Raw genomic sequence first — 23,867 nt, 5'->3', positions numbered from 1 at the left:
TTTGAATCACCAAATCAAGTTCCTGTTTGTGAATTCTGTTCATTAGCAATACAACTTTTTATTTTGAAACCACGAAGACTCTACATGAAAATTACTACTTATGACCGCTATACAATATTTTCAGCTCCAAATTCACATTCAAATAACTTTAATGACAAAGTCCATGTGTTCAACAACATTTATTTTCAAAACATTTTAACAAATGAGACGAAGGCCACTGCAAATGAAGACTTCAGCTCCACGGCACTAGACCGGCGCCTCAAAGCTTCAGGAAACTAGAGAAAACAGCAAAAGGGGAAAGTTAAGAACAAATGCTTTGACCCAACACACAAAAAAACACCATCTCTTTACAACCACAGAGGATTTTAAGTGCATTTGGATGAATAAAAGTTGCGCTAAGGTTCACTTTTTGAAATAGGTCAAACCGAAGACCAAGTCAACAGCTCAGTTAAGCAGTTCACTATTTCCATTGTTATTCCCTTCGGCATGATCTATTCGCGTTCTGATGTTTGGAGTGCGTTACCTATCGCAGCCTCCTGGCCTCTCTCTCAGACTCCAGCAGAGTGAGCACGTCTCCCTCTCGCACTGGGCCCTTCACGTTCCTGATGATGGTGCGGTTACTGTCATCCATGAACTCCACACGGACCTGGCACATGAGCAGAACATTCAGAACATGAACCCAAGCAACTGGACTGCCATAATTCTCTCTCCTCTCTTCGCGATATAGCGTAAAACACATACGGGTAGTTTGAAGACTTACAACTACAGTAGGTGGTGGTAAATGTACCTTTTGAGTTTGCTGCCAATCACCATTAAAAGAAACAGGATTTCAATTAAATATAAGATAAATGAAGTCAGTTTTGGCAAATAAAAACGACTAGACACATGTGAGTGATGGGGTTGAGTCAAGACATTTACTTTACATGTACTTTTCAGACTTTAAGCTGCTACTTTTCCCCCACGCTTTGAACCCTGCAGTCATTATAACTGTGCGTCTAAATTATAGATATTTTATTGGCAAACGGCCACCGGAGGCAATCTAGCAGTGCTCTCATCTGACAATCCTTCTGGTTGTGTTAGTCAACATAAAGCTGCAGACCTCCAGGGAAATTAAGTTCTACACAGCCTAAAAAACAACATGGGACATTTTACACAGCATTTTTCTCCCTCGGTCTCCACTTATGAACGGAGTTACCGCTCAACAGGAAGTGCCGATCGGTGACAAAAAGAGGTGAAAGTGGACGGGGCGGAATAAGGTGAATATATAACAACTTTCCCCATAATTATTTCGGATCATAACTCATTTCCGACAGAATATCTATAAAAAACAAGCTCATCTATGTTTTATTATTACAGTGTATTGTAAAGCGGGTTTCCATTTCAAGACGCTCAAAAAACATGGTTCAACTAACGTTAAGAAAACTGAAATCATAAGTGACTTTCTGCTTCTGGTGAATTTTAGATATACTATTTAGCAAGTCACTGCCCATTCACTTGAATGCATGATGTGATTTTTTTATTTTTAATAAAAGTCAACACCTCCACTGCATTCATCCCAGGCTGGAGTTTAGCTACACAGCCCCTGGTCTTTCGCATCTAATCTTTTCTCTCCTTCTGTGGACTGAGAGGCTCCAGGTAACACACTGTAAATGTTTTAGATAAATTGATAACTTTGTTTTTTGCAAGAACGAGTCTGAAAAACAAGTCCACAATTAACATTCTCTGGGCAGCCATGAATGTAAATATTTACTCTGAAAGTCAGCAGTCATTTGTGAAATACTACAAGAGGAAGGAGACTTTAGTCCATGATGGTGCCCAGATAGGCTTCCAGAATAGGGTGAAAAGAGCCCAGGTTTGGGGCATCACAACAGATTTTTTTTCAGTTAGGCCGATATCAACTCAATAGAGATTTGAAGGTGCATATCCATTAAAACATTGACGCTGTAGAGTGATAGTAGTGGCCCAGCAGGTTGTTTCGTTTTTTTTTAGCAATTCAACACACATGATGAGTTTCCCTGGTAAGAGCCGTTTAATGCATTCCAGCAAGTACTGAAAGTGTTTTGTTTTTCATTTTCCCCTCAGTTACAAAATTATATTCTGATGACAGCTTTTTAGTAAGGATCTATAAAGGCTCTGTATTAAATGTTCAGGAGACGAGGAATAACAACAAGTTTAAGATCGTGGACCCATGAGCTCACCTGTGTACATTGTCCCTGAGAACCGGTTCTGCCCAGAACCCTGGTCACCTGCAACAATAAAAAAACAAATACTTTGAGATCGGTCCTAATTTTAGAGCTCAATTTAAAACTTAAAAGGAGATAATGTGTTTTCCAGATGCTAGCCTGTGAGCTAGCTGAGACACCCGTGAGAGGCCTCCATGATGAAGGCGCACACGCGACACATTAGCTCGCCTTTACACATCTAAAACCTCCTTTAGCGCTGAGGTTTTGGTCAATACAGATACAAATCACATTACTACACACATAAATCCCAAAACTGTGAGTGAAAGACTATAAATTATGTAATTACTTACTCTTGCGAGCTTGATCGGCTGCACGCGGCTGGCGTCCATGTTGAAGCGTAGATCGGAAAGGAAGTCACGTGGTCCGGACGGAATCTAAAGAGCTGGCGCTTCAAAGTAAAAGTTTAGCGGCAGAAACTGGAACGCATCTCTTTTGGCACTAAAAAGATGTGGGGTGAAATTCATCTCCGTAAGATTAACTCTGAGATTTACTTTGCTGTATGTGATTTTATTTTTTTTCTGACAAAACAACAGAAGATTAAACAAATATATCATTAACCTGCTATTACTGTAGATTAACCTGCTATTACTGCAGGCTAAATATTTTCTGCAAAAGTGTAAATTTGCAGGACGTAAGCCACTATTTCCAGTTTTCTACAAAAGCTTTGAGTTATATTTGCAATCTATTTCCCCCAAGCACAGTAACAAAAAGGCCATTCAAACTATAAATATATGAATCAAATATGGACTTTATAGCAAAAACATCAAAATGTAATATGTTCTGTTAGATATCAGCTGTTTGTTTGTTTGTTTGTTTGTTTTTTAATCTTTCTCATCTGTCTGTATGTAGCGTATCAATTTACCATGTTTTTTTATCAGTATAACGGTAACATCCTCAGTCACAGTAGTCATAATAGTGGTAAAGTTCATGAATATTGGACAGAGACTGAGAACAAGGCACTTAAGAATTGCCATCCCACATGATTTCAGAACTACATTAGACCTCAAGACTCCTATATTAGTCAAGTATCATATTTAGAGTATATTTAGTCAAAATCACATTCAAACTAAATTTGGAAATTAGTAAAGGTTCATCTCCTCCTGTTGTCTGACTCCATGGACCTATTTTTACCCAAGGGTGACCATTGTGATCAGTTGCGGTAAAGGCACTATTACAATCTTATTTTGAAAGGTTCCCTTTTAACTACTTTTAACCATTTCCACTGACTGATTCTCAAGATTCTTCTCTGTCAAGAGAGCCATACTATTTTTTCATTGGCATAGAGCAGTGGTTCCCAAACACTGGTACGCGTACCCCCAGGGATACGCCGAATGACCCAGGACAGGCTTTTTTGTGGGGGGAAAATTACCACCGTATCATAATTTGATAAGACCTTTTATTATTTGACTCTCCCAGGCAAATGTTGTAAATGTAGTGCACATACATAAATGTTATAAAGATATAGTATGTGATATTGTTTGATACGTGCAGATATTTTCCTCCAATGCATCAGTACACACGTGACCATCAGAGGGATGTGGAGCCACCTCTGTTGGGTCCTTTCGATATGTAGGAGTGGAAACTACCAAGCTCCTCCTACTTGACTGAGATCTCTGAAATTGAGGTCAGTCACAGTGATGAGAGTAGACTAAAGATTAAAAGGGACATGAATGGACTTTCGTGAGCTTTTAACCATCTTGCAGTGGTGTTCATTAGTTTACTCAATTGTAGTTTGATCTGTTCATGTATGTTTCAGTGATCTGACATTGTCTTGAATTGGAGGTTTGAGTGCTCAGAAAATCACTGTTTTCACCTACCCAATCCCCGCCCACATCCCTGTACCTAGTGACAATTATTTGAAAAATGATGACTTTGAGTCATACACAAAGGGCCCAGAAATGTTCAGTAACCAATGTCCATGCTTACATGTTGATGACAATCTGCTGCTTCTTACGGTAAAATGACACAATGAAGCTCTGCAGTTTGGAACTGGAATGGTGATGTAATCATGTTGCAGTACAGTACTAAACAGAAAAAATGTATTTCTTAACATACATTCTTGTCTGTGTGTAATCCCTCAGTTGTCCAGGTAGAATCCATAGCAAAAGAAGGTTGAATTATTTCAACTGGACAAAACTTATTTTTTAGAGTGAATACGTTTTACCCAAGTAGTTAGTTCACTTGTTTATAGTACATTAAAAATTATGTTATTGTGTGATTTGTGGACAAACAATACAAAAAATAATCAGTCATACAAGAGCATTGACCTCCACAGACCACAGGGCGGCAGTAGCTCAACTGGTTGAGCGTTTGCCCAACCAGTCACGTGCCATTTTGTGAAGGAAAATGGCAAAATAGTTGTTGAAATTTACAAGAGGGAGTGCTGAGTTGGCTATCTAGGGAAAACCCTGTGTCTATGTCATAAATAAGCAATATTCTATCAAAAACACACACAACTGATACAATAATTTAACAAAATAAAGGTGTTATCTGATATTATTATTAGTCAAATTAACTATCAATCAACTATTGTTTCATTTACCGGTATATGCATTTTGGTATTTCTAAAAACTTGGGTGCTAAATAACAATTCTAAACTTTTAACCCTTCTACACTTTTGCCATTTTTCACACTTAAATTTGCCATGATTTTTTCTGTTCTAGAGACATTTGGATGATTTAGTTTGACAACATTTCAGTAAGTAAGTAAATCTTACAAATTTGCTACCCACCTGTACCGTTAATGCCCTCTAACTCCACTTTTCTGGTTGTAAAAATATAATGGGTAAATTTATTTTCAAATGTTTTTGTTTAAATCTGTTAATCCACTGTGTTATTTTTACCACCTCTGTGATTTTGCTTTTTTACCCCAAAAAATATCTTCATCTTAGACTTTTCACACCTAAATGTTTTTGTTTAACCTAGCTCACGCCAGATAAATTCTTGTGATATTGGTTTCACAAACTCTTGAGAATCCATCTGGTTGGGCTCGCGCTGTTCCTTTTGAGCCCGGCCACAGTGGGCCTGACCAATCGCAGTGCAGAATTGTAATTTGGGCGGGCAGCTAAAAGGACGACCCTAAACAAACATGGCAATGCTGACAGACGTACTGTGGCCTATTTGAACAGATTGCGGGGCGGTACTGTTTCAGATGCTGCTGCTCCAGTGACGACTGCACTATAGTCGCCCCACCACATCTCATGACCCTGACTTGTGGACCTGATGCTCTTCATCTGTCTGGATGAACTCTCCCTTAACATTTGAAAAATCCAACCCAAAAAATTGTATTTGCACATTCAGCAGCAAACCTATTAATTCCACAGGTGTCTCAGCCGTGAAGCTAACTTTAGTATGCCTGTACTCAGCTTAGCGTTAGCCTCGTTAGCAGTAGCGCTCTGTCATCTCACCACTCTCTCCACACTCAAAGCCTTAAATCACAGCACTAATCCCAGTCAACAGTATTTTTAACTTGTGTTCGGACAGAAAGAACAGCAATAGGATTAGGGAATCAGTGAGGAGGCTTCTGCTCTTGATCTCCTTGCACACAGACAGACAAGCGCTACAACTTGGCTATCACTTATTTTATTTTTGAGATTTTTTTTAGATATGTGACTTGAATTAATGGAAATGTTTTTGAACTAGATTTCTTTTCAATTGGGGGGACTGAAAATTTCAAAATGTCGGCTACTAATAAACCTAAGTTAAAGGTGCTCAAAAAGCGTCGATCCAGTCTTTTTGCATCTATAAAACGTGAGTTCAGTTTTACGTCGAGCGATGACCAGACGCCGGAATTCCCATTTTCACAAGAGAGTTCTATCAAACCGTGGACTTCTATGGACAATTTAGACAAGACGGAAAAACAAGAGATACCAACTCAACGAACGCCCAACATTGTGAATTTAAACATTGGCGGGAAAGTTTTTCATATTCCTAAACATTTGGTTCTGAAGTATCCGAAAAGTCGTATCGGAGTGCTGGTGTTGTGCGCGAACCCAGTTAAAAGGATGACACTCTGTGATGACTACAATGTCCAGAACAACGAGTTTTTCTTTGACCGGGATCCCATGTTCTTCCACTACATTTTCCACTTCTACTGCAGTAACGTGCTCTGGGTGATGGATAGCCTCTGTCCTGTCAACTTCGAGGAAGAGATGTCGTTTTGGGGGTTAAAACTCAAGAACTCACCAAGGTGGGACAAAACAACACAAATATAGGCCTAATTAATGTGTCAATTACAGCAAATATTTTTTTTTGTGTAGAAAAACTCTAAAATGTTCACATTTGGAAATATTAAATGGCAACTACTCAAACAAAGCTACAACCTATTTAAAAATGTTTTTGTCAAGACCTCACCATTTGTTATTGAATAAACGTTAGCTTATTAAGAGCCTACAATATTCACTACAGTGTATAATGCACTGCTTAAAAGTGCACTATGTACTTTTCTGGTGGAGATTTCCGTCACCTACTTGAAACCCCGCAGATATTATAGCTTTGCCTGGATTATTCCACAGTATGGTTTATGGTATAGATGGCCTAGAGTACTAATGTAATGGAATAAGTTACATTTTAATGTAGGTATTCTCCTAGCATATATAAGAATAAAGAAGCTTTCTACAATGGTGCAACATTAATGCCTGTTCAGGTACTTAGAATTTCATAAGTAGATCATCATTTTACATTTAGTTAATAAATAGCGACCCCGAAAGGGAAAAAGCGGTAGAAAATGAATGAATAATCGTAAACAACAATTTTGATCAAAATGAATAGCGTACGTAATAGAAAGAAGTTAATTGACTTCAAAAAGACAGCCCCACCTCTTCATGGTGACATTTCACTGTAACAAGCAGCAGATTGTCATTTACATGTTTTAATTTAGCTTTGTGTCATTTTTGAAGTATATATGTGTCAACCGGAATCTTACATTTTCAAATCATTTCAACTAAATTAAATTGTGGGGGGGAGTGCCTTCTTACTGAGGGGCCCCAGACTTCTCCTGGTACCAATCATCTCAAATAACTGGATACACTTCCCCAAACCACTACGCTCCTCCATAGCCCTCTGTATTTATGTATCCACTTTCCCACAAACCTAACTAAAATAAGCTAAAAGAAAGAGAATTATTAAGTAAGACATTTTCTGTTCTGCATTTTCATGACCACAATGCTTCTAAGACATAAAAAAGTCAGATGCCAAAAACAAATATGTCAGGCAAAACCCGTCAGTCTCTTCAAAACAGCAAAAATGTCTAATTATGTGACCCCCATATTTTGGTAGTTCATGATCTATTGTAGAAAGATCCAGTTAGTGTCACTCCAAAGTTTGAATCCTGTAAACTCACTTTGTAACATTACTTTTCCAGGTGTTGCCGCATCCTATTTGAAGAGAAAGTGGACGACATTCGGGAGAAGCTGAAGGTGAACCAGGAGCTCATCGCCGAGATCAAACCTCACCAGGACGATAAGATGTACAAGACCATGTTCTTGGGAGGCATCCGCAAGGCACTCTGGGACCTCATGGAGAACCCCTACTCCTCACTGTCAGCCAAAGCATTCGCCGTCTTCTCCAGCCTTTTCGTGCTAATTTCTATCGTTGCCATGACGATGAACACGGTCAAAGAACTACGGGACTGCAAACTTGGTGGCAAAACCTACATGGAGTGGATAGAGATCTCCTCCATCCTCTTCTTCACTGTTGAGTATTTTTTGCGGTTGCTGACCACATCCAACATCAAGCAGTTTGTGAAGAGTGGGTTGAACTTTGTGGACCTGGTGGCGGTGATGCCCTACTTTTTGCAGATCATGTTCGAGACGTTTTTTGTTGATTCAGAGGATGCCAGTCAGCAGGAGGATCTGAAAACCATGGCCAGGGTTAGTAAAGTCAGCAAAGTGCTCAAAGTGGTGAAGCTGATGAGAATTTTCCGCATCCTGAAGTTGGCGAAACACTCCACGGGCATGAGGGCGTTTGGGTTCACCATCCGTCAGTGTTCTGAACAGGTAATGGAAAGAAAAACTTTTAATGTATATGCATTATTCCTGTTTCTGACTATTGCTTTCCAATTACTCAATGAATGGTGCGTTCCAGTTGTCTTCGGAGTGTGGAACTTCCCAGTTCCGACTTGTACATTTTCACTGGAACAACCTTCCAATGTAATTCTTACTTGGAAAATATGAGAACATTTCAAAGCCTGAGTTAGAAAATCAGTGAATTAACTATTAATTCATTAGTTAATTTACTCTTAGCATATTTTCTATTGATTGCAAAATAAAACAATCCCGCTATAAATCATTTTGTCCCTAAATTCCCTTCCTATGCCTGGATAACAGAAGTAAAATAATGTGGTTGTTTGGTGTTCCAGGTGTGCTGCCTGTTCCTGTTCATCGCCATGGGGATCTTCACCTTCTCTGCTCTGATGCACTCAGTGGAGACAGACCAGCCTGGGACGCCCTTCAGCAGCATCCCCGAGACCTGGTGGTGGGCCGCGGTGAGTGGGACCCCTCACACACCTCTCTAACATGTCAAAATAATAAGTGACAATAAAACTTGTACAAAAATTGCCTTCCAAAAAGAATACGTTAACATTCTAAAACACAACCTCTTCGAAAAAGTTTCATCATGTTTGATGGTCTTTTCTACAAAATGTAAAAAATAGGACTTAACATTTTGGTTATGTTGTTTGTCCTTTGATGGTGCTCCTATAAGGTAATGGTTAGGGTGACAGTCATCAGTGGTTAGGGTTCACCCATTAACCAGAAGGTGACCAGTTCACCTCCTTTCATACTCTTAAGTCTGCATGTGGTTTGTCAGGTCAACAAACTGTATAGAAGGCATCTGATCTGCACAGTCACACATGCCACTGAAAATGACATGTTTTCTTCTTACCAATCCAATATGGCCGCCCTCGATACGCTTCAGACACTGTCAGATTGTGTTATTAGGGTTGTAAACATCAAATGCCTCGTACACTTCGGATTTGGACCCAAGAGAGAAAATTATTGCCTGAGCTGGCTGTCAGTGGGACCAGTCTCAGTTGTTACAATGTTGGATTCAGTAACTTCCTGAGCCACCATGTTGGATTCAGTAACTTCCGTTCCGATTCTGTATATGACCTAGTGCCAACCGCCGGCATTGCCATGTTTGTTTTGGTTCTGCCCTAACACAATGCTGCCTTGTGATTGGTCCACTCTCCAACCAATGGTGGTAGCTGAGGCAGGTGGATTCTCAGTACTTCACAGAAATACTGCAGTCTTGTTGTGCAAGGTTGGTGAGCCCTAGTTTGCTTCAGAACAAAAAACAAAATCCAGCAGTATTTATTGCTAAATGTAGCGTGTATAGACTTGCTCACAAATAATAATTCAGTTTACGAATTTTCTTTTTACTCCAATTGAAAGATCCAAGTAGAGCTGCAGCCTTAGACTCCTGCAGCTGAAACGATGCCTGGTCATGCAGCCCTCAGCACCACTCTCAGCCCATATGTCTCTGTCATTAACACACTGCTTTAATTCATTCTGCAGCTGTGATCAGGAGTGTCTAATCCGCTCTAATGCGCTGTAATACCCAAATTCATCCCAGGACAGACCCAGAAACACCAAACGCACACAAAGATCTTTAAAGTTCACGTGCATATTATAAAATACAGCATGATAAATTAGGGCAATGCATTGTGGTATACTTAATGTTATGATAGCTAGAGTGACCTTTTACTTACATGGCAAAAACAGAATATCTGAGTTAATGAGTTAAAATCACTGGAATTGAACTGGAACATTTGAATAACCATTTTGCTTGTTGGTCAAAAATACACATTTTTTTCTTGTCTAAGCAAAATGATCCCTCCATGGAACAAGATCATGTAAACCTTTTGTAGGGATATAAATTGGTTCTGATATTGGTATTGCTGATATTGAAGGCTTTCCCAGATGTTGGTATTGGTCCAATATTGAATATTTAGCTTACATTTGGTGCCATAACTTGTTGTGTATTATTTTATTTGTAGATAAATATGTTTTGTTCTTTTTATTTTATTTGTAAATTTTTTGTAAAAGTGGTACAAAAAGGTTAATTTGCAAACAATACTGTACATTTTACATTTTCTGTCCTTGCTATCAATTGAATGGATTAATATCGGCAAATATCGATTATTGGCCACAGCAGTAAGACGCATATTGGACATATATCAGCTCAACCAAATCCATATCGGACCATCCCTAGGAAAATAAAATTCAAACAGTCAAAAATAGGTCAAGTTTTAGTGACTAAAAACAAATAAGAATCTTCAAGGCATTTTAACTCATGTAGTAATTATAGTGTCAACTTTAAAAGTGTGTTCCAGCTAATGCTGTGATTATAAATGCCACAAGAGGAGATTTTGGAATTTGAAAAACACACTATACAGTATGTCTGTTATTGAATCATTCAGGTTCACTTATAAGTACACAGTTACCAACTTTCTGTTATATTCAACTCTGAATACCTCTATACATTTGTGTGGGCAGGCTTAATATAAATGTGCATGTCCAGCCTTCCAGTGCCTCCAAGCTTCCATAGTCCATTTCTCATTAATTATATATGGTGATGTGTAGATTTTGTGTAGATTCTGGCAAGTGTGGGCAGAAAAAGAAGGGTTTTTCCACTGCTTCTGGTTTCAGTAGAAATGAAAGATGGGTAAAATTCACATGATGCAATACATAATTTTCATCATCACAAATAATAAAACTGCTTCTTTACAAGATTGTATATTGATATACCAGGCTAAAAAACATTACTGCATATTTTAACCACACATTACATTGTTTATTTGCTTAATTCATTCTTCCTTAATCCAGTTTACGAGGTCATCTCAAAAATTGCTCCCCAAATATGTAACAGGTAGAAATTAGGAGAGCTCATGTGCTGTCTATAAATCATTGCCTGACTTGCCAGATCATTGCCAACCACGTTGCTTAAATGGCTAGTTTCTGTTTTTTTATTCATAATGTTTTAACACCAAATCGAAGCAGAGAAGCAAAATAAAGTGTGTTTTCTAAACAGAGCCATTATTTGAATTTCTAAAACATGAAATGCCAAAGCAAAAATACTCAAGAGCATGTTAAAGGCCAATAAATGACAATACAAATTATGCATATTATGTTATCATTACCTCAACTTGACTTTGTGTTTTTCCATTGTCAGGTGAGCATCTCCACGGTAGGCTATGGTGACGTGGTTCCCGTGTCCTACCTGGGCCGCTGTGTCGCCTTTGGGTGCATCTCCTTCGGCATCATCCTGAATGGCATGCCCATCTCCATCCTCTTCAACAAGTTCTCTGACTACTATGCCAAGCTGAAGGAGCAAGAGTTCACCTACTCGAACACTGAGCGCAGCTTCCAGCTCCGCAAGCGCATGAAGAGGAGGTTCCAGAGCTGCTTGGAGCCACCAGCGCAGGACGACTCAGACGACGACATACACTACAGGCCAACTGTTAGGCCCACGCTAGAGACTGCCAAGGACTGAGCACACACAGGGACAGGGTGGACACGGGAAGGGGATGTCCATCTCAGAAACCGCAACTCTACTTGGCTTTCACACCTTACAATTAAAGCTATCACTTGAGAGCAGTATGTTTTTTTTAGCATCTTTTTGACCTGCGTCCTCCTCTCCTGGCCAGTCAAGAATACACGCTTCTTCAATACTTTAAATCAATAGATGGTGCAATGTGTCGTATTGATTGTATTAAATTAAAACACAATTCTGTACATTTTAAGCAGAACTAATCCCAGACAAATTAATTATGTTAAAATACAGCAGGCGGCGCTAGAAACGTGGTAGCAATTAGCCGCATTTTTGAATTACGATAGAAATTTGGGCTTATCCAGGTACTCTCCTCCGTGTCTTTAATGTATTTGGTATAGTAAAACTCCTGGTCTCCTGAGTCTATGTTTGCTCTTGTTGAAAAGTGGGTGACAAAGCAGCAGTTCCACATTAAAATGAATGGATTGCTTCCCCCACAGAGGTCAAGTAGTGTTCCCTTGGATGCCAACTGTATCTATATAATGTTTTTATCCCTGAGCAGCATTTCAAGCCCATTGAGCACTTAAATGACAATGCTAATAAATAGCTCAACAAAGTACAGATATACAGTAGGACTTGAGGAGAGAAGCAGCCCTCAGGACAAAAGTATGTGTACATAACAAAGACTTTTTGTATGTCCAGAGTCCAGAGGGGGGTAATTGACATTGATATATATTTTGTCATATAAAAAATAACATGGTGGCTTAGGAGAAAAGAATAGCAGTTTTCTGCTGAATTAAAAGTCAGCACTAGATGTGATTTGGAGCAGAGGAGGAGGAGGAGGTGTCCAGACTGAGATCTTCTGCAGCGGACCAGTCTGGATACCAGGCTTGCATCTGCCTGGACCTGGTTCAAAGCCAATATTGAATGGATTGTTTGTCACAGAAAGAGTGATGAGACAAACTTCTGACACTTATAGTGTATTAACTTTATGTTCATGGACAGATCGCAAAAGCCTTTTTACTGTTTTTAACCTCACATTTGTTCTCTTAGCAGTTTGTTACTCTGGCCTTTGGCCTAGCACTGCTGCCTACTTCCCAGTTTAAGAACTACTTGTATCTTAACATGCATAGTAGGCTAATGCTTAGCTACATACTCTGATCCTATCTAGCTCAGTCACTAAATTCACACACCAGTTCTGGCTGAGAACCAGGATCATGGTTTAATGGCAATTTCCCCCACAATAATGAGACCTGTACAATATGTACAATGTGGCTAGGAATTCTGTTTAATTCTGTTAAAAAGTAATACCTATAATTGTTTTCAATTGAGTTTGAATGTGTAAATGATTCACAGTGAAGGGTTTTGGCAAATAATGAAGCCAAGTCAAATTAGTATTAAACTAAAACATAAGAGCATAAGAGCATATATATATATATATATTTTTTAATTATAAACTGCAATTGATCTAAAATTGCTTAGTGATAGAAACCGGTCCATTGACTCCCTGTTCAAAACTGCAGAATTAATAAGTCCTCTTCATAGTGACATTTCACTGTAACAAGCAGACGATTGTCTTTTTTGTGTCTAGGAGACATCAACTTTACATGTATCAGTCTAAATTCTTTCAAATAATCACAACTAAGTAAGGGGACGTGGGTGGGGATAGGGGGTAGATCCCCTTGAGCCTCAGTTGCAAGACATGACAGGATTAACTCAAACATGCAGGAATCAATCAAAATACAACTTTGAGTAAACGATGAACAAAAGATTTCCTAGAATGTGTTCCATTTAAATAATCAAAGGTAAACAAAGTCTTTGCTACTGCTGTAACTCAGGTTATTCTTGGGTAATATTCTACACTATAGCAATGATGACACCAGTTGAAAAGTTACAATTATGATCAACATGTCCTATTTGTCATGCCCGGCCTGTGCCCAGTGTCCACCTTGTGTGCTGTGTGCCTGACTGGGTTGTCCTGAATGGCCTTATCTCCCTAAAGGGGGAGAAGCAGCACAGATAAGCTGTAAGCCTGGGTCCCGCTGAAGTGCATGCTAAGTGTGAAGACTCCTGTCAAAGTGAGGCTAAATATAGGAGCAGACGGCTATACGCACAGCAGCAGGTCACTGCGAGCATGGAGCTGTGGAGGGCTGAGGCTGGGCTCTGGAAGTACAATGAGAGAATATAATCTCTTCTATGTAAATATGTATATTGTGTATGTTTTGTCATGTGAAAAGTTTCAAAGTAAAAATATGTGTATATTATATTGCTTGGTTGTTGCTATTGTATTGAGAGCTTAGTAATATAAACTATCACAATCACTGTATCTAAGAGCAGATTGTCAATTAGATGTTTTTATTTTTTAAGTGGCTGCATGACATTTTTGAACTCTGAATGTATCACTCTGTATTTCAATTTTTCAAATAATCATAACTAAGTCCAGGGATGTGGGCGGGGATGGGTGATTGGTGAAAACAGAACTCACTCATGTAGAAATCAATCAAGATAGAACTTTGAGTAAACTAATGAGGAGGAAAGACTTGTAATCAGATTAAAAGCTCATTAAAGTTGCCTTATATGTCCACTTTAAAAGTGCACCATGTACCGGTAACTTTTCTTGTGGATAATTTGTCGCCACTTGTTTGTCTCCATGGAGATGTTATTGAATGGTTTGCTATTCCATAGAAATAATTTGGGTACTCAAAAAGCCCCTGAAAAAGCCCCCTTCACTGATCTGGCCTGTAACTTGGCCTGCTGGCATTAACTTCTTGTTTCCATTGAGATAGATACATTTCAAGCCATACTGTGGAACAGCTCTATGGAGACACGTGCACCTTTAGAAATGTGGCACTTTACTTTACTTGAGTAAAATTTTTGTTGAGTGACGTGGGACTGTCCTCCCCTGGACCCACCACCTGCAGGAGGATCCGTAACGGGGCCGGTGCAGAGAGATCTGGGCGGCAGTCGACGGAAGGAACCGACCGGATCTCCGGACACAGAGACTAACTCTGGGGACATGGAACGTCACCTCTCTGAGTTGGAAAGAGCCTGAGCTTGTGCGGGAGGTTAAGTGGTTCCGACTAGATATAGTCGGCCTCACCTCCACGCACAGTTCAGGCTCTGGAACCCATCTCCTTGAGAGGGGCTGGACGCTCCACTTCTCTGGTGTTGCCCGCGGGGAGAGGCGGTGGGCTGGTGTGGGCTTGCTTATAGCCTCAAAGCTTAGCCGCTAAGTGTTGGAGTTCACCCCAGTGAACGAGAGGGTCGCCTCCCTACGTCTTCGGGTTGGGGACAGGTCTCCCACTGTTGTGTCGGCCTACTCCGTTTTTCTACTGTGGGACTTCAACGCCCACGGGAAACAACACATGGAGAAGGGTGATTGGGAAGAACGGCCTCCCTGATCGGAACCGAAGCGTTGTTATTGGACTTCTGTGCTAGCCATGGATTGACCATAGCGAACACCATGTTCAAACAAAATGGTGTCTATCAGTGCATGTGGCACCAGGACATCCTAGGCTGGAGATCAATGATCAACTTAGTTGTCGTGTCATCTGACCTCTGACCGCGTGTCTTGGACTCTCTGGTAAAGAGAGGGGCAGAGCTGTCAACCGATCACCACCTGGTGGTGAGTTGGATCCACTGGCGGAGGAGGAAGCCGGACAGACTAGCACATTGTGAGGATCTGTTAGGAACGTCTTTCGGAGCTCTCTGTCAGCAGGGTCTTCAACTCACACCTTCTCCCAGATCCTGGGGGAGGCTGGGGACATTGAGTCCAAGTGGACCATGCAGCTGCTCAGAGCTGTCACAAGGCCTCAGGTGCCTGTCATGGCGGCAACACCCGAACACAGTGGTGGACATCGGAAATAAGGGATGCCGTCAGACTGAAGAAGGAGGCCTATCAGGCCTCTTTGAATTGTAGGACTCCTGAGGCCGTTGACAAGTATCGAGGGGCCAGACATGCCACAGCTTGTATTGTCGCAGAGGCAAAAACCTTGGGCTGGGAGGAGTTTGGGGAGGACTATTGGTCGGCCCCAAAGAAATTCTGGCAAACCGTCTGGCACCTCAGGAGGGGGAAGCAGTGGTTCACCAACACTGTTTGTGAAGCAGGTGGAGACCTGCTGACCTCGACTGGGGATGTCGTAGGACGGTGGAAGGAATACTTTGAGGACCTCTTTAATCCCACTGTTAGGTCTTCCGAAGAGGAAGTAGAGACCGGGGTGGCTGACTCGTCCATCACCCAAGCTGAAGTCACTGCGGTTGTTGGCAAACTCCTCAGTAGCAGGGCTATGGGGGTGGATGAGATCCGGAGTACCTAAAGTCTCTGGATGTTGTAGGACTGTCTTGGCTGATCGCGTGGCGGTCGGGGAAAATGCCTCTGGACTGGCAGGGTGGTGGTCCCTCTGTTCAAGAAGGGGGACCTGAGGGTGTGTTCCAACCACACAGGGATCACACTTCTCAGCCTCCCGGGTATTCCAGGGTACTGGAGAGGAGAATCCGACCAATAGTTGAACCTCAGATTCAGGAGGAGCAGAGTGGTTTTCGTCCTGGTCGTGGAACACTTGACCAGCTCTATACTCTCCATCGGGTGCTTGAGGGTTCATGGGAGTTTGCCCAACCAGTCCACATGTGCTTTGTGGATCTGGAGAAGGCTTTTGACCGTGTCCCTCGGGCTGTCCTTTGGGGGGTGCTCCGGGAGTATCGGGTCCGGGGCCCTTTTGCTGAGGACTGTCCGGTCCCTGTATGACCAGAGCAGGAGCTGTGTTCGCATTGCCGGCAGTAAGTCAGACCTGTTCCCAGTGCGTGTTGGACTCCGCCTGGGCTGCCTATTGTCACCGGTTCTGTTTATTGTTTTATGGACAGAATTTCAAGGCGCTGTCAGGGGTCGGAAGGTGTCCGGTTTGAGACCCACAAGATCTCATCTCTGCTGTTTGATGATGATGGTGAAATTGATAAACACTATGACGAGATGCAGAGAAAGAGCTGTAGTCCAAATAGATGCTTTTACAAAAGGTCGTGGCTGCAGAGCCGCGGCGCGGTCAAATGGCCCAGCAATTTCAGGAGCCGCGGCACTGCCATATAGCCTCATGGCTAACCCTAACCCTAACCTTAACCCAAACCTTAAAGGCGGTATGGACGATTTTTTGGCGATTTGAGAACGCAGGTGGAAGTGCGCATGCGCACTCCCCTGTGCGGACCGATACAACACACACGTGCCTTTGTTTATTAGCGCAACGGAGCGCATCACATCGCTCGTCTCCCGTAGATTTCTGTCCACTTCTGCGTCAAGTCGAACTGTCTTTTTCCGTCTTCATTTTGCCCCGTACACTGAGGGAACTATATTATGATAGATCCATGCGCTTTGGCACGCGGAAACGTGGGGACGAGCCTGACGCGGCTGCAGGTGAGCGATAGGTGCATTTTATGATTGATACGTGGCAGGACAAATGATTTATCCACGCCACGAGGAAATATGATAAAAAATTTGCTGAAAAAAATCGTCCATACCACCTTTAACCCTAACCCTAATCCTAACCCTAACCCTAACCCTGACCCTACCCTTAACCCTAACCTTAACCCAGCGCGGTCTAAAACGGTGCGGTCAAATAGCGCAGCAGTTTCAGGAGCCGCGGCACAAAATAACATGGCAGTTTCGGCCGTGCGCCGCGGCTCTGTAGACACTCCCTTTACAATATATATATACTGGGGCAAAACAGATTTCACTTTATCACATGCAAAAATATCAGGTATCGGCCCTTTAAGTCATCATTATAAACCTGAGTGTATTTCTTTAAGTCAACATTATAAACCTGAGTGAATCAATGATGTGTCCCGATATTGGCGTGTCATTTATACCATTTATGTAGTGATGATCATTTATACCATTTATGTAGTGATGATCCCCGCCAATCCAACATTGTCGTTATCTAAGAACAGGATTTGTGGATTAGTTCTGCTCAGGTCACGCTGCGGAAGTCAATTATCTGCAGGCGACTTTCTGCTCCAGTCTGCCCAACCCACAAGCTGCATTTGGGAAAATATCAAGTCAATAAGCTACAGGTATATACAGTATTTTCAGGTAGAATCGGATGGAACTTAAGAGGCTAGTTTAGTCAGTTAATTGGTTAGTAAGGGTTAGGGTTGTTTAGTTATCAGGTAACATTATAGAATCATGTCGTAGAACTACAAGGACTAACAGATTAGAGCATTAACGTTTAAGAGTAATCTGAACTGCTGAACTAACACAAGAATTCCATGCATTTTAGAACATATTTGTAAAGGTATTTAAGGTTAGCAGCTTTTTTGGTGAAGGTTTAACAGTATGGCATTAAACTACTTATCTTTCTCCATGGAAACCAACAGATAATTCCATCAGAGAGTGTCAATGGTAATTAGTGAATAATGACATTTTCTACTGTAAGAGCTCAAAACACAACCAACATGTGGAGAGCTGCTTCAATCTAATAACAAATATGTTAATGTCTACAACTCTCTGCTAAATATTTAGTTTGAAACTGATGCAAAAAAAAAAAAGCAAATCAAGTAGAGACAAGTTTTGAATTCTTTTACTAGACTGAAATGTAATAGTTCCAAGCACCTCCAGGGCTATAGTTCCTAGTTGACAGTGCAGTGACAGTGTTGGGGGTTTGTGTGCTTAAGTGTGTTGTATAAGGCTGAGGAGAGGATCAGGAGACAGAAGCCTCTGCTGCAGCGTGCAAGCCAGAAGCTACAATTAAAGACACTCACACAAGACTATAATCAGACCAATCACATATCACATAAATCATGAATATGACATATATGACATATCCTGCTCTAGAAATGAAACGAGGAGGTTCAATTCAACATGAAAATGTACTTACTCATAGTTGTGGTAGTTTACATTAAAATAGTTTTGTACTCTTATTTGAATAATTTCTTGGACATTTTTTTTGTACTTTTACTTATTACTTTTTAATTATTTTGAGGTATTTGTACTCAAGTGCAATTGTTGACAACTCTACTGCTCTACCTCTAGGGGGCCCAGAATGTGGCAGTGACAAGACAAAGCCCCTCAGCCCATTGATGATTGTGGGTTCAATGGCCAAGAGAATTCCACATGTTGATGTAAACTATAGGAGCAGGATTCTTCTTCCAGAAATATCCTCAGTGTTTCCTCAAAAACTGAAGAGCATGCCCTTGTGTCCAGGCATTTGAAAGAACAGAAACAGAAATAACCCATTATTTATTGTTTATTTCCTAGTTTAGTATTTCCTTACATTCAAGCGCCTGATGAAAAGACATTAAAATTATGTATAGTAATTTTAATGTCTGTTGCTAAACGCTGAGTTTATGTTCCAACACTACAATAGTGGAGGCCTCATTTGCACATTCTCATGATTTGATCTCAGCAGCTCACAGACATCTGGTCCATCTTATTTCCGTAAGCAGGGTCAAGCCTCGCCATGGTTCACCCTGCTCTCTCTCCTAATTGGCGGCCTTCATTCACGCTGTGTTCAGATAACTATCAATAACAAGTGATCCAAGGAGAAGACATCCTCCCTGAGTTATGTAATGAGTCTGGACAATGTAGGAATTTCAACTGTGATAAGAAGAGGAAGCCAAAGGTTTTTTATGCTCTGTTGTTGTGCAGTTCTGTTTCCTGCTCTTGTCTCCATGGAGATGTTATTGCTTTGCCTATTGCATGCATGGCATTTAACTCATTTAATCTTGCATTTATTCAACTGCATGTGTTGTATTGCTGAAAACATATTTTATAAACATGCATTGTGGCCCGGTGGTGTCACTCATTGGTCTTCAAGAAGATTTGGACGTTTAATAGAGGTTATGCAGAAGAAAAAAAGAGCATTCTAAATTTTGTCTGTGAACCTGACACATTTTGTGAGTGAGTTGGTTTCTATGCTGTCGTTGAACCTCTGCAGTTATAAATGCTCTATTATGCTAATGTTGCTAACGTCCACACGGAGCTAATGTCTTCAAAGGTAGAAATTCACTCTCAAACATTGATTTATAAATTGTAAAAAGCAATGTCCGGGTCAATAAATTAACTTTTGATTAGTATTTTGGCTGATTTGAGCACTTTTTATGACAATGAATTGCCTTGACAACTGGAACACGAAAACTTTGAGTTCAAAGCTCAGAAAATGACACAGCATTGTTTTTGGACAATTAGGTTGCAGTCATGTTCTAGAATTTCAAATTTATATATTATTTAAATATTGAGTACATCAATAAAAAATAAACAAAACAAAAACAGAGCAGAATAAAAATACAATGACGTAAAACATAGATGAACCGAACTGGACAAAAACACACCAGCCAAGGACTCTTAGAAACAGAAACCCTTACAGCTCGGCCCTGACCCAGGTTTACTGTTTTGATAGAAATATTCAAACATTAGATCCACAAATCTGGTTTATTTGTTTGGGTTTTGCACCGCAATCTTTGTGAATTTCAACGTTTCTTAGTTCCTTTTAATTTATAACAATAACATCTTTTAATAATGGCATTTTTGTGTGAAATGAATGTGAACAAATAATTTCACTTTTGATTGTTAATAGTGACAGAGAATACGTTAAACTTTGTGTTTCATGTGGAAAGGCCCAGTAATTACAGTAATATAACCATAAACTAAATCAACAAATCTGCAATCTGACAGCAAATTCCATCTTAGAAATTTGGACCTGGATTCTGGAATGTTGCAATGTCACTTAAAGACAACCTTCTACACTACTTTACTCCTCAGAAATAATTAGACATGATGTGCTTTGTTTGTAATTCCTGAATATCTCATTGCAATCCTGCACTCCTCTTGGACCGAGCACAACAACCACAATGTTCTTCTCATTACGAGCACCTGCATGTTTTGGAGCATAAATCATGTCCGCTGTAATCTAAACGAGCTCTTCATCCTTGAGGGAGCAGAAGTAGGTTCAGGACATACTTTCCCCCCACCAAGGCTGAACCATCACATGAAGAATCCGTCTCCTCAGCACTCGAGGTCCTCTATAAAAACCTCTGCAGATCCATTGGTCCGTCCAACGCATTCTTTGGAGGCTTTTCACAGTTTGAATCATGTCTGTGGTCAAACGGGTGCTGGTCCTGGTGGTGGTGGTGGGTCTGGTGGTGGAGGCTGAGGGGCAGGAGAACATTAAGATGTGCGGGAGAGATCTGATTCGACATGCGGTGTCCTACTGCGGGAACTCCAGGCTGAAGAGGGCTGTGCTGACGCTGGAGGGGCCGCAACAGCAAGGAGGTAATAATAAGTCATCGTGAAGATGGGTTTTAATGTTGGGCAGCAGTTCTCAAAGTGTGGTACACGTATTGTACATGTCTTTGTCTAAAATGGGCACGACGTGGTCTCAAACCTTAAAGAAGTGGCAGAAGTACTTATATTTGTGATTTTAGTTTTTAAAAAAATACAGATAAATGTATCACATAAAAAATCTTCTTAAGTAAAATTATTTAAGGACCAGTTGAAGAATGTAACTATTATAGCTTCAAATTTAGAGATCTTGATAAAGAATAACCCACAAACTTAAATAAACCACAAAAACTATCAATTAGGAGATGTTTTTACCTTGTTGACGTGTTTGGGAAACATAACTGTGAGCCATCTTCAATTGTCTAACTGCCGTTATCAGCTGATGTAACTTCCTGAAAGAAATCAGCACTATTTTTTATCAAGTCATTTTTATTTAGATATTTTTGTCAAAACCCGGTCATAAACTCAAAATATTTAGGCTGGATGCCACCATTTCAGCTGGTCTCAAACCCGACTCAAAAGTTCTTTACTTTTCAGTCCAGTTCAAAAAAGGACAGATACCTGCTCTCAAATGTAGAGAACAAAAAGTAAAAAGTATCCATTGCAAAAATGATTCCAGTTAAGTACAACTACCTAAAAATGTTACTTTAGTAAAATACTTGACTTACATTTGTACATTTGGTAATCGTTACTTTTTTCCACTGCCAATCGGTTCCTGCCGGACATGCGACACGTGACATCACTTGCAGCCATCTTGGTTCAGGTTGTTAATGTAAACAAATGTAAACTCCAAAGGAAATCTGCATAAACTTCTCAAATATTAGATATTTGTATAGAAGTATAGCTGCATTTTTAAATGCAAATGTGGCTTTTTTCCCGAGTGGGTTATGTAGACGGTCCCGTATGTGGTGTTAGTGCTGCGCAAAATTGTAATTAATTGTGTGATTTTGAGCTTTGCCAGTTAACAGTCTGGATCTTACTTGGAGATGTTCACACACAATACTGGACACTACTCTGGTTGTAACTTGTAAAACAGAAGGAAATTCTAGTCTGCCACTGTTAGTACATTTTTATATTTTATAATATATTTTTTCACAATTAGGGTAAGGTTAGGGTTAGGAAACTTCTCTGATATACTGTTGGGGGCGCGTCATGTTAGGGGGAGTGGTCTACCGTGGGAGAAAATATTAATTAATAAGATATCATAAGAAACACTTTTCCCCTTTTCTTATACATTTACCGGCAAATTATGTGTATTTTAAGCACAACTGAATCAAGTCACGTTATCAACTGAAAACTGGAAGTTGTTGACATGAGGTTATTAAAATTAATGTATTGGGTGTTCCCTCGGAAGTGACAGTTTCTATGTAAACAGAAAATATTATTTGGAAAATTAATTTTCAACAGATTTTTTACACTATTCTTCACAAACTGCTACTTTACTATATTTTCTATTCACAACAGGCATTATCCCACAAAATAAAGCCAAGACTAGACAATCATAATGCACTTTGACAACCTGGAAAAGCATAAGCCTTATTATGCATTGGTCTTAGTGTTAATGTGTTACGGCTCTGTGATATAAAGTGCACAATTGTCACCTCTTGTTTTACAGGGGACCTGGCCACCTCTGACCCGGCCACCTCTGACCCAGCCCCTGCCCCAGCCCCACCCACCTCACAGCCCGGGGAGCAGGGGGACATGGAGGCGCTGATGGCTCGCTGGCTCCCCCTGTCTGCTCGCATGAGACGCACCGCCCTGAAGATCTCGGACCTGTGCTGTGAGAAGGGCTGCAGCAAGAGGGAGCTCATCCAGTTCTGCTGAGACAAGCGCCACTAAATTATTCTTATCTATGAAGCTTAAATTATGATGAAGTATATAATAGTAGAATGTACTGTGAAAATAACGCCATTCATATTTATTTTCTTATATACTACGTACTTATATTTAATCATAGCACTTTGAGGTTCCATTCGAATGTAAAGTGCGTTATAAATAAAATGTATTATTATTATTATTATTATTATTATTATTAATCATATTTAAAGACCCTGGGACTTAACTGCAATAAAAAAATAAAAAATATGAAAATATTTTGTTTTTTCTTGTCCTAACTTAAAATAAAGGTCTATAGTTTCAAACAATACAACAGCATTTGATGACACTAAATAAATACATAGAATAAAATGTTGACCGAAATTAATATTTTATGTAACCTGCTTTTCAGTTAATTATGTCGAATTAATAAATACCATTAAAAGTAAATATCTGAAAAGCTAAATTATCTGCTTTGGATAAAAAACAACCGAACAAAACATTTATATAATACCATATGTTTTTTCAGAATTGACATTCATTTTTTATTGAATGGTTTTGTGGAATGCTCATCTTTGTAAGTTGTATGTATGTATTGGTTTACTTACTACATGCCAATCAATCAATCAATCAATCAAGCAATCAAGCAATCAAACTTTATGAAGTGCTTTTGGTTTTCATGAAAACATTTTTAGCGCAAAGTGATTTATCCATACATTATCCTTTCTCCGGGAACGGTCGTGGGGGCACCATACTTCCCATTCCACAAACACTTCCTTTAGGGTGATCTATCTTATCTTATCGAAGGAGTTCCTCAAGTGCCCGTCCTTGGACCACTTCTATTTACAATTTATGTAAACAATTGGGCATAATCTAAAACACAGCATCCACTTACATGCAATTGATGCAATTCTGTATGCTAGGGCGCCTTATGCTGCACAAGTGATTCAAAATATTCAATAGGATTTTGATTCCCTATTAAAAAAAAAATGTTGATTTAAAATTGTTACTGAATTAAAGTAAAATTTAATGTGGGCAGTTAAAGTGTACTCACTTTAG

The 23,867-nt window shown here is 40.1% G+C and overlaps 4 protein-coding genes across 4 annotated transcripts in view; 2 read left to right on the top strand and 2 right to left on the bottom strand.

Annotated features, from left to right (window-relative positions):
- The window catches only part of angptl4 (angiopoietin-like 4), a 128,741-nt gene that overhangs the window by 49,856 nt on the left and 55,018 nt on the right, over positions 1-23,867 (bottom strand). The window lies entirely within an intron of this gene.
- rps28 (ribosomal protein S28) lies at positions 165-2,607 on the bottom strand. The gene is made up of 4 exons (XM_072441892.1): positions 2,534-2,607; positions 2,199-2,246; positions 524-646; positions 165-275 (listed from the first exon to the last, which is right to left on the bottom strand). The coding sequence occupies exons 1-3, from the start codon at positions 2,570-2,572 to the stop codon at positions 524-526; spliced, it is 210 nt and encodes a 69-aa protein (XP_072297993.1). The 5' UTR covers positions 2,573-2,607; the 3' UTR covers positions 165-275.
- Positions 5,730-11,933, top strand: LOC140356712 (potassium voltage-gated channel subfamily V member 2). The gene is made up of 4 exons (XM_072441885.1): positions 5,730-6,431; positions 7,605-8,238; positions 8,601-8,726; positions 11,414-11,933. The coding sequence occupies exons 1-4, from the start codon at positions 5,920-5,922 to the stop codon at positions 11,732-11,734; spliced, it is 1,593 nt and encodes a 530-aa protein (XP_072297986.1). The 5' UTR covers positions 5,730-5,919; the 3' UTR covers positions 11,735-11,933.
- On the top strand, positions 20,779-22,828 carry insl3 (insulin-like 3 (Leydig cell)). Its single transcript, XM_072440289.1, has 3 exons — positions 20,779-21,000; positions 21,472-21,494; positions 22,609-22,828. The coding sequence occupies exons 1-3, from the start codon at positions 20,804-20,806 to the stop codon at positions 22,815-22,817; spliced, it is 429 nt and encodes a 142-aa protein (XP_072296390.1). The 5' UTR covers positions 20,779-20,803; the 3' UTR covers positions 22,818-22,828.

This window comes from Eucyclogobius newberryi, unplaced genomic scaffold (assembly GCF_026437365.1).
Source record: "Eucyclogobius newberryi isolate DKJ021-1_F unplaced genomic scaffold, fEucNew1.0.hap1 SCAF_12, whole genome shotgun sequence".
Classification (NCBI taxonomy): domain Eukaryota; kingdom Metazoa; phylum Chordata; class Actinopteri; order Gobiiformes; family Gobiidae; genus Eucyclogobius; species Eucyclogobius newberryi.
This window is presented reverse-complemented; position numbering and strand designations above follow the sequence as displayed.